This window comes from Drosophila suzukii, chromosome 2L (assembly GCF_043229965.1).
Source record: "Drosophila suzukii chromosome 2L, CBGP_Dsuzu_IsoJpt1.0, whole genome shotgun sequence".
Classification (NCBI taxonomy): Eukaryota; Metazoa; Arthropoda; class Insecta; order Diptera; family Drosophilidae; genus Drosophila; species Drosophila suzukii.
In genome coordinates, this window is record NC_092080.1 from 4,652,746 (window position 1) to 4,667,410 (window position 14,665).

The window sequence follows — 14,665 nt, forward strand, 5'->3', positions numbered from 1 at the left end:
AAGTATTTGCTGTGGTATTTTCCCTGGTATTTATTTACATTTCAGTGTTGCGCAACGCTACAACGCTACTTAGTTGTTTACAATCTATACCGGTTTGTTTTGATCTAAAATCATTTGGTGGAAGCGGTCTATCATGTCCTGGTTATCCTTGAAACCCACGCAGGCCTTGGCCGCATCCTTGGGCAGCCACTTGAGGTCGGTGTGCTCCTCGGAGAGAATGGGCTCCTGGCAAGGATTGCGCAGCTCCGCCAGCCAGTAAATCACAATTTTGGGCTTCCCCTGCACCACATAGTTCAGTGTCAGCGGCGTGTCCTTGTAGATGATCAAGTCCTTCTCGTCGTAACTGTGGGTGTATTGTGGATATTAAGATTGTCATGGAAAGAATACGGTTGAGCACTTGCCCGGCTTCCTCTTTCGTTTCCCGCAGAGCTGTGGTGTAGTCGTCCTCGCCGGGATCCACATGGCCCTTGGGCGAACTCCAGTGGAAGGAGCCGTAGGAGGCCTTCAGCAAAAGGTATTGTATTTCCCCGCAAAGCCGGCGAAAAATAACAAATCCAGCCGCTTTCTTCATTTTGTTGCTGCTAATTTCGCGAAACAGGTGTTTAGACAGTGCTGAAAACTTGCCAGAAACAGTGGTGCCGGTTTAGTCATTTTATGTTATGTTTATATTTTTATTAAAAAAAAGTTTGGTTGCTTATACATGTTTCATTTATTTTGAGAACATTAATTACATAGCTTCTAGAGCTCAAAAATGATTAGTTTACTTAAGATAGCTTTATTCAAGACAAACTAAATAATTTCCCTTTCTAGCTACTTCGGACATTGATCAACACTCCACCTTACAAGGGAAATTTGGCAGTGCTGTTAAGCGCGGCAGCTTTAACGTATGTTTGCGATTTGGATGTGCACGTTGTTTTGTAAATTCATTACATAAATTCAGAAGAAGTGCATCCAAGATGTACGCCCTGCTCCGCCGCTTTGCCGGGGTTACCAACGTGGGCAGTCCCCTCAGATGCTACGCCTCCTTCACGCCCAGGGATGTGATGCGCACCACCGCCGAGGAGACCGGCACCCTGATCACCCGCTTCGCCAAGCACATTGCGCTGGAGAGGCACAGGGATCCAAATCACGTGCTGCCCAAGACGACGGTTCGGTACTCCGACTTCTTCCCCATCACGGACGACCGGTACTTCCAGCGGACCGTGCAAAAATTAGATCCAGCACAACTGCCGGCCCTGATCATCCAGGCCTCCAGCTATCGCTCCAATGCCGCTGTGCCCATGTACGTGACCGCCATAAACGGGTTGGATAACCATGCAGCAAAGCAGCTGGCAAAGATGGACACCGGCACTGTGCTTGAGACCCTGTACTCCTTTTTGTTCCTCATACCCGGCTGGCTGAAGCGGACGGACTTCTATCAGGCAGCCATGCAGCGCTTGGTCCAGGAGGACTTCCGGGACAACAAGGAGCGGTTCGTCCAGGTGTGCTTCTATCTGGGACTGCAGAAGAAGCAGGCCAAATCCTCGGATGACTTCCAGCAGTTCCTCGAGCAGCATTTACCCAGCCATTTGCCCGCATTGAGTGAACTTGATCTCGCTGTGATCAGCAATGCGGCCTACAAAACCTCCACTTTGGTTACGGGGGAGGCGAGAAGTGCCTATGAATCATGCCTCGTTAATGCCGTATTGAATTTACAACTCACTGCCGGGAGCGACGCCTTGTTGGTCTCCTTTGTCAAGAGCTTGCGGTTGCAGCGAGTCAAGGACGAGCGGGTGTGTCAGCATTTACAAGACATCTGCCTGGATCCCGCAAAGTTAACCCTCATCGAGCCCCGAGGATTGGCCCACATCTTCGCCTTCTTTGCCGAACAGCTCTGGGATCAGAAGGATTGCCTAACTGTCGTCGTAGATCGATATATGACATTGCTGAAACCTGGGGACCTGCGCGCCAAGGACTTGGCCACATTCCTGTGGGCTAGCGCACAACTGAATTGTGAATTATCTCCAGAGCAAGTCAGGCAACTCGAGCTGGCTGCCCTTCGAAAATTGGATCACGGGGAGTACGACTATTTTCCGGACAACCTTGTTGACACCTGTCTCTCTCTTTGCACACTGGGACACTACGCAAAGGATCTGATTAATGCAGCCGAAGAACTCAAAGCTGCCCAACGACGTCAGCGAGCTCAACCCAAGGTGGACAGTCGTTTGAATGTCCTGCAATCTGCTGTAGCCATTGAGCAGACATCCTTTGCCAAACTGAAAACAAAACAAGCCTTCAAGGAGTTCGATCGTGCACCAACTTATTTGCTGAGGGATCGCCCGGACTTGACGAAATATGCCCAGGAACTCAGTGAGGACGCTGAAGTGGAGGGCGTGGATTTGGTGTGTCCCATCGTTGGAATAAATTTGCCAAGCTTACGAGTACAGACAATGGGCAGCCAGCAGAGTGTGTACTTCGTAGAACTACTCACCGCAGAACAGACCCTAAGGTTCAGCAAGAAACCCACTTCTTTAATGCGCCTGAAGAAGAGACTGCTGGAATCCCTTGGCCAAAAGGTAGTCGTGGTAAGTACTTTAGGAACACTCGAAAATATAAACAGAATTTAACACAAAGTCTGATTTCAGCTGAACTCCACGGAAATGGCCAAAAGTGCGAGTGAACTGCACCAGCTCCTGAAGCCAGCAGCAGATGGAAGTGTGGAATCCGAGGTTGCCCAAGGCCTGAGCAACTGAACTTTGTGATATCGAGGCCAGAGTGGCTTTCTAGGCTAGTTACAAATCGTAGCTTTATTTAACAGTGTTTTATGTACTTGTACATATTTTTTAAATATTAATAGCACTAAACATAATGTTCAACAATTAATGTATAATACAAGGAATGGGCTAAAGGTGTGTCTACCCCAACGGGCCTATCGGATCGACTTGATCTTGGCCTTGAGCACGACGTAGGACACCAGTCGGAAAATAATAATCATGGATCCCAACGCGATGACGTCGTTCCAGAACTGATCACCACGCATGGTAATTTCCTCTAGGAATTTCTTTGGATACCTGAGAAGAGACGATTGTTGAATATAAAGAAAACCGACACTATCTGAAAATAACTACCTGTAATGACAGTAGGCCGCCTCCTCGCATGCCAGGACTCCTCGATCCAGTCCATAGATGGATGCTATGAAGCCCTCTAGCCCATATCTTAAGTATGATATATGACTGCCCCATCTTAAGTAGCCTGGCAGATCCCGCAGGGTGACTCCAAAGCCGGCGAACATCATCATGGGAATGGTCAGCACGGGAGCTAGGAAAGTGCCGTTGACGACATCGAACCAGGCGCCAATCATCAAACCAAAACTATGGCCGACAAAAACAGTCAGTATACTGATGGCGAAGAACATCCAGAAGCGGACCCACTCCATAGGCTGATAACTCCATAAGTAAACGATTACCGTAAAGAGGAAGCAACTTATGATCTGTAAACGGAAAACTCAAATTGGCCGAGGAAATCGAGCGAATTCACAAGGGATACTTACAGATATGGGCAGGTCCACAAGAGTCATGGCAGTGTAGTAGGCTTTGAGCGAGTACCAGCGGTTGAAATGCTCTTTGATCAGTATGGAGATGTCCATGGGGACTGGTTAGAGGTAATTCAAATGAGTTAATCTTAAGTAAACCTTACAAACTTATGTAAACTCACAAGTCAAAACAGTCAACATCATCGTGGTCATGGAATGGTGCATTAGAATGGCAAAGAGCAAATTGTAGTTGTCCAGCACTCGAGATCCCTCTCGTCCCGTGTGATCGTACATGGCTCCGAACAGAGCGGCCACCGCAATGTTGACACCGATCCTCAAGTGCGTCATGGTTGTGTCTCGTTTCGCTTTGATGAAACCGCGTCGCAAAAGCACAGAGCATTGGTTGGAAAAACTGGTGTCCTCTAGCGATCGGCTTTTGGTTTTCTTTGGAATGGGATACTTTCTCATCAGGACCTCAGAGCGCAACACCGCACTGGGATTGTCGAACCAAGTAAGGCAGCTTCCGTTCTCCGTGGCAACTTTAAGGGTGTCCACCTTGTCGTAGCCATATTCTCCGCAAGCCAGCTCAATAACTGGAATGTTAAAGATTTGATAAGTGCTCCGTCCTTTCAAGAGAATATATCTAGGTGGACTTACTGTAATCCGCTGGATTGTGGTACATGGGACAGGGCAGATCCACCGAATGCAGGAATGGCACTAGTTTCTGGGTGCTGCCCTGGTAGACGCAGTTGCCAGCCGACAGGACGTACACCTGGTCGAAGATCTGGAACAACTTGGCAGTGGGCTGATGGATTGTGCAGATGATGGTGCGACCTTGGCTAGTAAGTTTCTTGAGCAGCTCCAGGACCTTGGTGCACGAGCTACTGTCCAAGCCACTGAAAAGTAAAATTCAAACGTATATTTTTCTAGCTGGGCTACTAAAAATATTTGCTCTTACGTTGTAGGCTCGTCCAGGAACATCACAGTGGGGTTGTTGATCAGCTCCATGGCAATGGATAGCCTCTTCTTCTGACCACCGGACAGGCGCATTGTGAGGGTCTGATCGTGATCGTAGAGGCCGAGGAGCAGCAGGATATCCTCGATCTGAAGGTGTTATGGATTCATTGCAATGGCTGGATAATAAAGATCTCTCCCAGACTCACCCTGCTCTCCTTCTCTTCGTAACTGACGGTTTGACCCAGCTTAAGATCGGCGGCTATATGCATGTTCTCGTTCACCGTCAGCAGGGGCTGCAGGCGATCATCCTGCGTGATATAGCAGGACATGCGGCGGAAGGAGGCTGTAGAAGAATCATCATTAAACCAATCTCCAAATAAATGCGATTCCTTGATATACTCACGCAGATCACGTCGTCGACCATTGAGCAAGATGGAGCCATCCACTCCGGTTGTTTTGAAACCGGAAAGGGCATCCAGCAAAGTAGACTTTCCGGCACCCGAAGGTCCCATAATGGCGATGAGCTGGCTGCCGGGGAACTTTCCGCAGACATTGTGCAAGATTTCCTTGGATCCTAAAAAAATGCGAAATTACTTAACGCTATCATAAACGATCATAAACTTTTAAATAGATATTTCGCTGCTTTTTATACGGTCGTTGGTATCAAGGTTCAGAGAACCAATGGAAAACCCGTATCTACACGTGCACCCAACGATGATTTTCATGAATCAAGTGCAGGCTATAACTTGGCCCAATTAAACGGCTACTAAGGTAATGACTCGATAAAAAGTAACTTATCATATTGCCGTCAATTAAAGCATTATTATTTCAGCATGTAATCTGCTTGAGTGAATAACCTTCGAAAATGAATTAAGAAGTAAACAAGCATTATGATCAAATTGGATGGAGATATTAAGAATATATGTAGGTAAACACATCATTTTCGGTCTTAAAAATTAGTTATTCAAGATTATTATAATAGATATGCAGTTATAAGATCAGGAAATTGTTCATGTCAACAACTTGACTGAGCACATACAATTTTTAAAGGGAATCAGATTTGGTCTATAAGATATATTGAAATAAAACGGCTTTTGTCCTCTCCTTAACGTTTCGATAGCAATGGCATGACTTAAATTTCCAACGCGTTGACCACCAATATTATCTTTATTTTAGTATAATTACCGCTACGGGGCGAAAAGTAGTATTGTCATCAGCCTGTTCCCTAATCAAGTTACCAGGGGCGAACCAATGTCGATATCAATTGCTGTTGGCTTCCTTCTGAACTTTGAAATTAGCCAGAAAGTCGTGTCCAAAACACTTATATGGAATGCCAAATACTCTATTCAATTCCTCATGAAGAAGGCAGTAGTTTTAATTGAGTAGACTCTGCGGAAAGGGAATTCATGAATGACTAACTGACCATGATGGGCACGCACTGCCGGAATATATACAATCGGGAAGGGGGTGTGATCGGAGCGATCGCCGCTTATCTAATCAATGGAAAACCAAGTTGGTAAAAGAACTAGCAAGCAAGTGTTTATGGCTGATTGGTATGTGAAGCATTGCCGAAAGCAATAACCTTGAAGAACATTTTGTTCGGATCTACAAACATCCAAATTTATAAATTAGCTTTAATTCATAACACTCATTTATATAAGTCAATTGAAATATATATATATAAATTCAATTATAAAACTGGTTTATAAAGGAATATTGTAGGATATAATCTAGAGGGTTGTTCCTAACTATAGGACATAAACTTTATAAGGTCGGTTTTTTGAAAAAGCCGCACCAAGAGTAGCCGCTGGTTGTAAAACACATAAAAACCGAATACGGTCATAGCTCCTAGCTAATTTTAGTTTACCGCTGCCAATCTTATCGAGCCATATCTTAGATCATGCGATCACAGTGGATCGTATAGCTCACCTCTGTTAAAGCCCAATTTCACGGTGAGGGAGAGATCCCTGAATTCCATGTCCACGGGTTCGCGGGCTGGCAGGTTGTTCAGGGCATCTGTGTCGAAGTGCACCTCCTCCTCCTCCACAGGCTCCAATGGCGGCTGTTTACTGGCCGTTGCAGAGGACCCATTGGTATAGGTTACCTGGGGCGGGGTAGGGATAGGTGGTGGCGTAACACTTGACTGGGCATGTCGCCATCCTCCAGAGTTAGTCACAGGCACTGTGGTGGTGTTGTAGACGCGACCAGAGGTCACTTCCCCGATCTCAATGCCCAGACCGAGGCCGGCAACTCCGTTGTCGCTGCCGAACAAGAATTGCTCCCGCGATGTCGCCATTCTAGGACTCTAGGGGTAAACTCTATAAAGAAGATATAAAATAATCCATCAGCTAATATAAATAATATCTTAAAACAATTTGTTTATAACCACAAGGTTTTATTTTGCAAAGTTGTATCTTGAAATTCATTTAAATTGAAATACATTTGAGCTTAGCGAATAGATACATAGACTTTATAGAACGACAAAGTTAGGAGGTGTATTTCAATACAATATATATTAATCACGATGTGGTTGAACAGGTTAAACACTTGTCAATTATTTCAATCATCAGGCATGGAAATCAATATTGTTAAACTTATAATTTTAAAGCAAAATATTATCCAAAAGATCTGTTAATTTAATATTTTTTTAACCCCCATTTAACCGACGGAAAGTGAAAGATGGTTTGTCTGCAGTTTGATTGATTTCGTGGATTGTGCAAGATGCGTGACTAAATCTGGGAATCTTAAGTGCAACCTGTTGCTGGCCAACGAAAAATGCTTATGTTAGCCTATTAAAACTGGTTCCAATGCAGCTTAATTCGCACTTTGATCGACAGATCGATCAACCTTTGTCACCTAACCTCATCATTCGGATTGGTTATTTCCGATGGCAGGCTGCGATTGTTTATTTATAGAGCCCTTAGAATGACAGGGAAACAGCAACTAATCCCTAGTGGATGACGCTCTTGATTGCCCGAAGAGCTGTCAAATTGGATGGGTGATGAAACATTTCAATTATCTGCAACCGTCCCAATTAAAAGCGAGTTTACATAAGCGAAATGTAGCACGCAGTTTACGTTACTCCACATTTCGCACTGCTGCAAGAGACAATTAAATGCGAGTACATTTAATGCACAGATTTGCGAAAAGATCAAGGTACAGCCGTTGGGGCGGTGGAGGCGGGCAAACAATAAAACGGCACAATTGAGTGGAAATGAAATGGCAATCGTGTATGTTGTCGCTGGCACATCTGCTATTGATCCGCCGAACCCAGATCCCAGCCGATCCGATCCGTTCCGATCCGAACTGATCAAAACAAAAGCATTGTCCCATCCCATGGCATCCCAACAAATGGAATAGCCGTTGTCGTAGATTCTGCTGGTGACGAAGCTTTAGCTATAAAGATGGGTTGGTTAAAGATAATCCCAGCGAGATTGAGTTGAAATTTTATAGAGTGTAAGTCTGTGTTTATTAAATATATAAATACCACGTAATATATGTACTTGAAGTGCTGGTCAAGTACACTTTTTGAAATAACCATAGGTTTTTTAGGGAGACCTATAGAAGATTGATTTGTATTATTTCAATAGTAGTAGCTAGAGTTGGGTACGGTCTTTGAATATTACCATAGGTGTTTAATGAAAATGCCTAGAGGAGATTGAGTTGAAATTTTATAGAATGTAAATCTGTTTTGATTAAATACCATATTTAATATTATAGGCTTGGGTAATACCTGCTTTTTGGAAATGACCATAGGTATTTGTGCTACAGATCTCCCGATTACAGAAAATCACTTGCAATCAAAACAACAGCATATTCCCATGTGTAAAATTCAATTACTATATTATATAACCCTAGTCTTATCGCGATCTGGGCATATTCCTTGGCGGGGCACTTCCAACCGGGACATTTCCGATCCGGTTTTCATTTTGTAGTTGGGAAAGGTAGGGGCTTCGCTATTGAGAACTGCACTTGAACCCTGTACTTAAGTCAGTTATCAGGGCTGCCCAACACAATTGCCTATGTCAATGCCCCGGATTCCCGGGGGGATCGGGGTTACGAAGGGAGTGGCCCTAGCCGAGAGTGACGTTGATGGGCCTGTAGTTCAATATTGATTGATACCAGAGCTCTATGGTCACGTTTTGCCGAACTTGCAGTTTTTTTCTTGGATTCCTTTGTTCGACCCAGGGCTTTACATTTCGTGTTTGCCTGCGACTTTCGGGGACTTAGATCGGCCTTTATGGTTCGTATATGGCACTGCGGTACAGCACTTATGTGCTGATGCTGCCCTGAAACATTGTTTTGTCTACCTTGTATACCCCGCCTCGCTGGCCGAACAAACCGGTTCACGGATCCCCTTCTCCATCGGATTTTCAGCGGTGCAGCTGGGAGATGGTAGCGAAAACAGCAGCTGTTCGATCGGAGATCGGGGGAGAAACGGGAGCAACGCCATCCCGATCGATGGGAACAGATTTGTGTTTGCACTCTGATAATGTGATAATTCTGAAATAACACCCGCCTCCCATCTTTGAACCCTGGTTGTGTTGTCACATTGATTTTTAATGCGACTGTGACAACACTTACTGTCAGCTAATCGATTTAAATTATTTCACAACTCAAAAAGCCGATTAAGCAGTTCTACAGGTTGGAGATCGTTTTAACGGAAGTGACCCCAAGCGACCCGTATCACTTGAATCTATTCCAGATACTAAACTGTGACAGATACCAAACCGTAGGCATGAATCATTGATTCATTTAACACTTGCCTTTATGCGGTTCGAATGAGTTTTATGCGTATGTCATTTGTTAACAAAGACGGGGCGTTTATATCTAAATACACTGATAACGTGTTGGCCAATAAATATTGCTTCTTAGAAATGTCTATTCATTTTACTACGTCTGCCTCAATAATTTTTAAGTCTTTGTATGAATATATGTTTTGATTTTTATAGATTCGTTGTATTTTTTCAAAATTATTAAAACTTCAAAAAATAGTAAGTCCCACAATTTTTAGACTTTTATTTTTCGAACAAATATATTTCATCGTTAGGCTTCTTTCACTTTTGGTTTAGTTACTTATCGTGTATCATAGTGTATCATAATAATCACTCGCAAATTTTTATTTTGTCACTCGGAATATTTTAAACCAGTATTTATAAAACTAAATATTATACACAAGGCTTAACAGTTTTTCCAATTTTACTTAAAATTGTAATTAAATGAGTTGGTATCCTCTCTTGGGTTACTGTTTAACGCGTTGGTCCACTCAGGGGGAGTCCTTACCCTTTCAAGAGTCAGGATTATCACACTTTGGATTGGGATTGCAAGGAGAACCACTTTCCAGCGACTGAATTCGCGATCCGCACAACCGAGTAACAGCGTCTTCGAAGCGACGTGCGCGACTGGCGGTCAGTAAACAAACAGTGATCCCAGCTAGCTGCGCGCTGGCTGTGCTATAATGCCATAATGCTGTATGGCTATATGGCAGTAGCAGTTCCCGTTCCGATTCCCATTCCCATTCCCCCAGAAGTCGGAGAGCCGCTTCGTCGGCCCAGCTGACGACTCACTGGCCACAAAGAACACGATCGGCCGTCTCAGCTGGTGTGAGTTGAGTATCTCAGCACCCAAGTGGGTGTGTGTGGAACGCAGGCTTTATCGAAGGCGCTCAGAGGTGGCAGGTTTTCAATCTCTGGCGGGGCATAGCTTGAAAAATTTTACAAAAATCTTAGGAATATTATTAGTTATTATTATAAAGGTTTATTATATCACATCATATCATGTTTCTCATCATCACAAACCGGTTTATATGGTAACAAGGTGCTTACTTACTTATGGATCTGTTAGAACAATATTTTCATTAGGTTTTTATTATTAATACATGGTAACTATATATTATATCTCTCGTTTTTTGTATTAGTGAATTCTATAATTCTGGTTTTTATATCAGTAATTTTATAATTCATAATATTTGATGCAGTAAGGATGTGGTATCTTAAAAGTTAATAAACTAAAGGATGCATGATGTTTTAAGAACCCACAATTTGAAGTTAAAATAAAACTACTATGAAGATCGAACTATGAAAGTAATCTTAGAGCATTAGTCTAAATTATAGTAGTTTAATGATCACTGGGCTTGGGAACAGCCCTTGTAAATGGTTTATTTTCTTTACAGCGTGGAATACTTTATAGTGCGGGTTAGATGGGTTTTTATAGTTTCTCAGGTAAAAATAGCCAAACTCGCAGCACTGCTCCGAAGATCGTTCGGCAGTCTCTGCTGGCGTATATTTTGCATTGGTTATTAGTGTTTTGGCGTTGTTATATTGTCGTTTTCCTTCGCTGATAAGAACCGAACCGCTCACGCACACCGGCGCACCTGCGGCTCACACAGATACTCACCTGCGGCAGCTGATTGAGTTTCGGTTTTGGGTTTGGGTTTTTGGCAACACGATCTCGGCCCGATTGCCCCGGTTGACAACGGATCGTGCTCGGGTCACAAGTCCACATATCGAATTTCTTCGACACTCCATATTAAGGCGACTATTAAGTTGTATACGTAATACGTAATAAACATTCCCGCGATTTCATTCTGTGCCAATGGCAACCTACAGTGAAACAATAGCGAGCTCTATCCAGGGACTACATTATCGGACCAGTTTACAATGCCTATATATTTACAATGTGCCGACTCTACTTATTAAGGCTCTTTGTGCTGGCTCGTGAATCAGAGTTACTTCACCGATTAGCTTCCTTGTTCGCTGTTCATTGGTCCCTGCGCTTAATTAAAGTTCCCAGAGCAAGGTTATCGGTACGCGTTCTTTTTCCTGATGATATTATAGGGTCTTCTTTTGAAGAATAAATATTATATAAAAGAGGATTTGGTTTGAATTGGTAAAAGAGTTAGTGCAAATGTAGGTCTTATACCATAAATAAATCAATAGAATTCAATGCCTATACAAAAAGTTCCTAAGAGTTTATCTACAACAAATTAACTTCAACTTTATGCTTAATACTATGCTTACCTTTACTACACCTTCAAGCAGTAAATTATAATAATGTTAGTTCCCTAGACCAATTGTAATCCGAATCACCATGAATTTGTGTAGAATCATTGTGTTTTCACTTTTTAGATTTTTTTATCCCTCACGTCTCCGTTCCCCTTGTCATTCCCCTAGTTATTTAACTTCATTGATAAGTGCTTATTTAGCCATTATCGTAATAATTGCTCCATCAAACGAACCCCGCACCGACACTATGATTCAATCCTCCGGCGGACTTTGACCGTTTTCGAGTCGAGCTAAACAAAAGCCGATTGATATGGTAAGTGCTGTATGTTCCCAAGCTAATAATGGAGAACAGAGCAAAGTGTAGAAACTTACAAAACGTCACGGCTTTATCAAGTGCCACTGGCGATCGCCAGCTGGTTGGGCTTGAACTTCGATCTAAGCTGGTTCCGGGGACTTATAAAGTGGCACATACTCGATGACTGGAGAAGCTCGATCCAGCACTATAAATAACAATTTACATAAGTGTTTGATAAGTTTAAATATTGACCACATCTACAATCTGCACGCCGGCGAACACCAAGCGAACGATAAGATTGCAATTTATGATCGTTCGCGCCATATAACAGCTATAGGAAATCGTAAATAAAACGCCTGGAAGCTCAACACTCCTGAGAATAAATCAAGGCAATCGCTTAATTTCCTAGTTTAAGCTAATCTGACTAGGCCTAGTTGAGTTTCTTACTGATATCATTGCACCCGTATACCCCTAATTCGATCCAATTCTGAGGATTTCAATATGATATGACTTATCATTCACTTTCCATGTGTTTGTAGCTGTTATGACTGGTGGTACACAAGAATGTATTTCAAGCAGCCAAAGTCCAAATTGTCTGGGCTTCTTTAAAGGTCTTGTCGTGGGCGATTTGTCCAGTTTTGGTGCCATAAATCTCTGTAGCGCCCGAGACTCCCAAACTGATAATCGTGGACAACGCGTGTGCCGTGGAGCGATTAGGCATGATATTTCACAAAATCTCAGGCTCATCGGAAGTGGTTTATTTCCATAGCTTTGATGATTTAAATATGACTTGTTGTGACTAATCGCGTGATTCTTTGACTAATTATTATTTCTGGGGGGCATCTTTTTAATAACCTTGTTATAGTTTTAGTTTTCTTAATAATTGATAACATTTTAAAACTAGTTTTTATTATTTCATGATTTCAAAGACTTTTCCGTCCCCCCTCTCAAGAATATTAGGTATAATTTTAGTTAACGGATCTTATCAATCGTTTTCAAAAACAAATGCGTATTGTTTTTTGACCTGCTGTAAAAATGAGTGACTAAACTAAATTTTCAAATTATTTTGATACAATTATCAAAAACACAATCTCTAGTAAAGTGTTAATTAGTCTATTAGTTTTGACTATAAGATTAGTCTGTTGGATTTTATGGTATATAGTATTGGTTCTCAGTTTGTCAAATATTTCTACCACTTTTAAAGTTATTCTAATTTATAACGCCGTACTTAAATGACTGCAAAAAGAACATTATTAGCATAGGATCAACCGAAATCCCTTCGTTTCAGAAAATGTTATGTAACTTGTAAAAATTCAGGATTATACAAATTCTATGAACTCCACGATGCCTTTAAGAATGTTGCGAGATCCACCTTAACACTTACCAGTAAAAATTCCCACTAAGCTGTCTTTTTATAAGAATGGTTGAGATCCTCGATGAAAGCTTAACAAATTTCTCACACACCTGAAATTTTGCTCAACCGGATCTTAGGCCAATATGGTAACGGTTCAGCAAGATACAGGCGCGAATGAAATATGCCGCCTAGGGTTTTTGGGTTCAGCAAGGATATATGAATCACCATATCACTATCACTGGATCTATTTAGAAGGACAGGAACCGCGACCGCAACTTTTCCCGGCCACGCTCGGATTGGAACTGATGGCCAGAAGTCAGCGCCAGTTTTTAGGTAGCCACTTGTGATCAACCCGGACCCAGGCGACCCATCTACCTATCTAAAGCCTAACTATGTAAAAGCGTATTAGAACTAGAGACCCGAGTGGCTCGGGTTCGGAACAAAAGGAAGCGCTGACAATGCCGGGCTGCCTGGTTGGCTGAGTGCCTCGGTTGGGGTTGGCCGACTGGCACTGGATTGTCAGACTGACTGGCTGAATGGGTGGGTGGGTCACCAGCCACTAGTCTCTAGCCACTAGCCACTATCCACTATCCACTGGCAGCACTTGCAACAGCGGCGCATGCTTTCTAAACGCCACCATTATTTAGTCGCAGTTGTTGTGGGACGCACCTTACTAATACAAATAGCCAAATGGAAGCGGAGCGACAGCTGACACCATCGGCGAACGCGCCTTTTTAACGAGCGACCAGCGACCCCACCTATGTGGTATCACCCGGAGTGATTACATAGAGCCCAGATGGAACTGCCACTAGAAATGGCAGCGGAGATGGAGATGCCCCAGGGTCGCCATGACGTGTACTCGCTTAGGAACTGGGCTTGGACTTTGACCGGCACATGGAGGATTCGTGGGATCCTGTCATATATATATCCTGCCATTTATACGCACCTATAAATGGGTTAATGACTTGGCAAATGCATTTCCTAATTAAATTTGGCGGGGAAGAGGTGTATTAAATCCCTACTGATAACCCAGTTTTAAAGTCCGATACCTCATTTCCCAGGCAAAAGCTATAAATATAGTTGAAAAGGATAAAGGGATCATTTAACAAGGAGGAGTTAAAAGTATGGTAATAAAAAAAGCACAGTATACTGGGCTCTAGTAAATGAATCCGATAATTTACTCTCGAGTAGAATTAACCACAGTTCCTGTTTTTGTTTAATTTTGATCCAGACCGACAGATACTGTTTAAAAGTTATCTATTTGAACTGTATAATGGTGGGCAATGTCACATTGTAAACTTATAAATAAAATTATATAATATGTATATATATTTTGATCAAGTACAGATAATATCAGAATCTTATCAGTTTTAATAAAAAAATAGGTTAAAAGGTAGCTTAAAAAAGAATAGCACCCAATTGAAACTGCGAATGTATATAGAACTCCTAAAAACATTACGTTATATGCGAAAAGATATTAAATGAGTTGTACTAAATTAAATTTAATATGAAAGCGTAAGCCTTAATCAGGACTGTCCCGCAGG

General features: G+C 42.6%; 3 protein-coding genes across 3 annotated transcripts; 1 reads left to right on the plus strand and 2 right to left on the minus strand.

Moving 5' to 3' along the window:
• Positions 1-5: 5 nt before the first annotated feature.
• On the minus strand, positions 6-612 carry Datp (purine phosphoribosyltransferase family protein Apf). The gene is made up of 2 exons (XM_017084858.4): positions 402-612; positions 6-343 (listed from the first exon to the last, which is right to left on the minus strand). The coding sequence occupies exons 1-2, from the start codon at positions 569-571 to the stop codon at positions 85-87; spliced, it is 429 nt and encodes a 142-aa protein (XP_016940347.2). The 5' UTR covers positions 572-612; the 3' UTR covers positions 6-84.
• Positions 613-854: 242 nt separating this feature from the next.
• Positions 855-2,848, plus strand: LOC108017723 (uncharacterized). Its single transcript, XM_036812826.3, has 2 exons — positions 855-2,564; positions 2,625-2,848. The coding sequence occupies exons 1-2, from the start codon at positions 957-959 to the stop codon at positions 2,730-2,732; spliced, it is 1,716 nt and encodes a 571-aa protein (XP_036668721.3). The 5' UTR covers positions 855-956; the 3' UTR covers positions 2,733-2,848.
• LOC108017705 (ATP-binding cassette sub-family G member 4) lies at positions 2,760-9,952 on the minus strand. Its single transcript, XM_017084817.4, has 10 exons — positions 9,752-9,952; positions 6,398-6,786; positions 4,872-5,042; positions 4,675-4,811; positions 4,470-4,615; positions 4,169-4,407; positions 3,694-4,104; positions 3,530-3,630; positions 3,108-3,469; positions 2,760-3,050 (listed from the first exon to the last, which is right to left on the minus strand). The coding sequence occupies exons 2-10, from the start codon at positions 6,762-6,764 to the stop codon at positions 2,909-2,911; spliced, it is 2,076 nt and encodes a 691-aa protein (XP_016940306.1). The 5' UTR covers positions 6,765-6,786; positions 9,752-9,952; the 3' UTR covers positions 2,760-2,908.
• Between the last annotated feature and the right edge of the window lie 4,713 nt (positions 9,953-14,665).

Coding starts and splice junctions, on each gene's coding strand:
- Datp (XM_017084858.4), bottom strand. CDS start 571: ATGAAGAAAGCGGCTGGATTTGTTATTTTTCGCCGGCTTTGCGGGGAA. Junction 344..401: donor GAAACGAAAGAGGAAGCCGG/GCAAGTGCTCAA, acceptor ATACACCCACAG/TTACGACGAGAAGGACTTGA.
- LOC108017723 (XM_036812826.3), top strand. CDS start 957: ATGTACGCCCTGCTCCGCCGCTTTGCCGGGGTTACCAACGTGGGCAGT. Junction 2,565..2,624: donor TTGGCCAAAAGGTAGTCGTG/GTAAGTACTTTA, acceptor GTCTGATTTCAG/CTGAACTCCACGGAAATGGC.
- LOC108017705 (XM_017084817.4), bottom strand. CDS start 6,764: ATGGCGACATCGCGGGAGCAATTCTTGTTCGGCAGCGACAACGGAGTT. Junction 5,043..6,397: donor GAAATTGGGCTTTAACAGAG/GTGAGCTATACG, acceptor GCATTTTTTTAG/GATCCAAGGAAATCTTGCAC. Junction 4,616..4,674: donor ACGAAGAGAAGGAGAGCAGG/GTGAGTCTGGGA, acceptor TAACACCTTCAG/ATCGAGGATATCCTGCTGCT.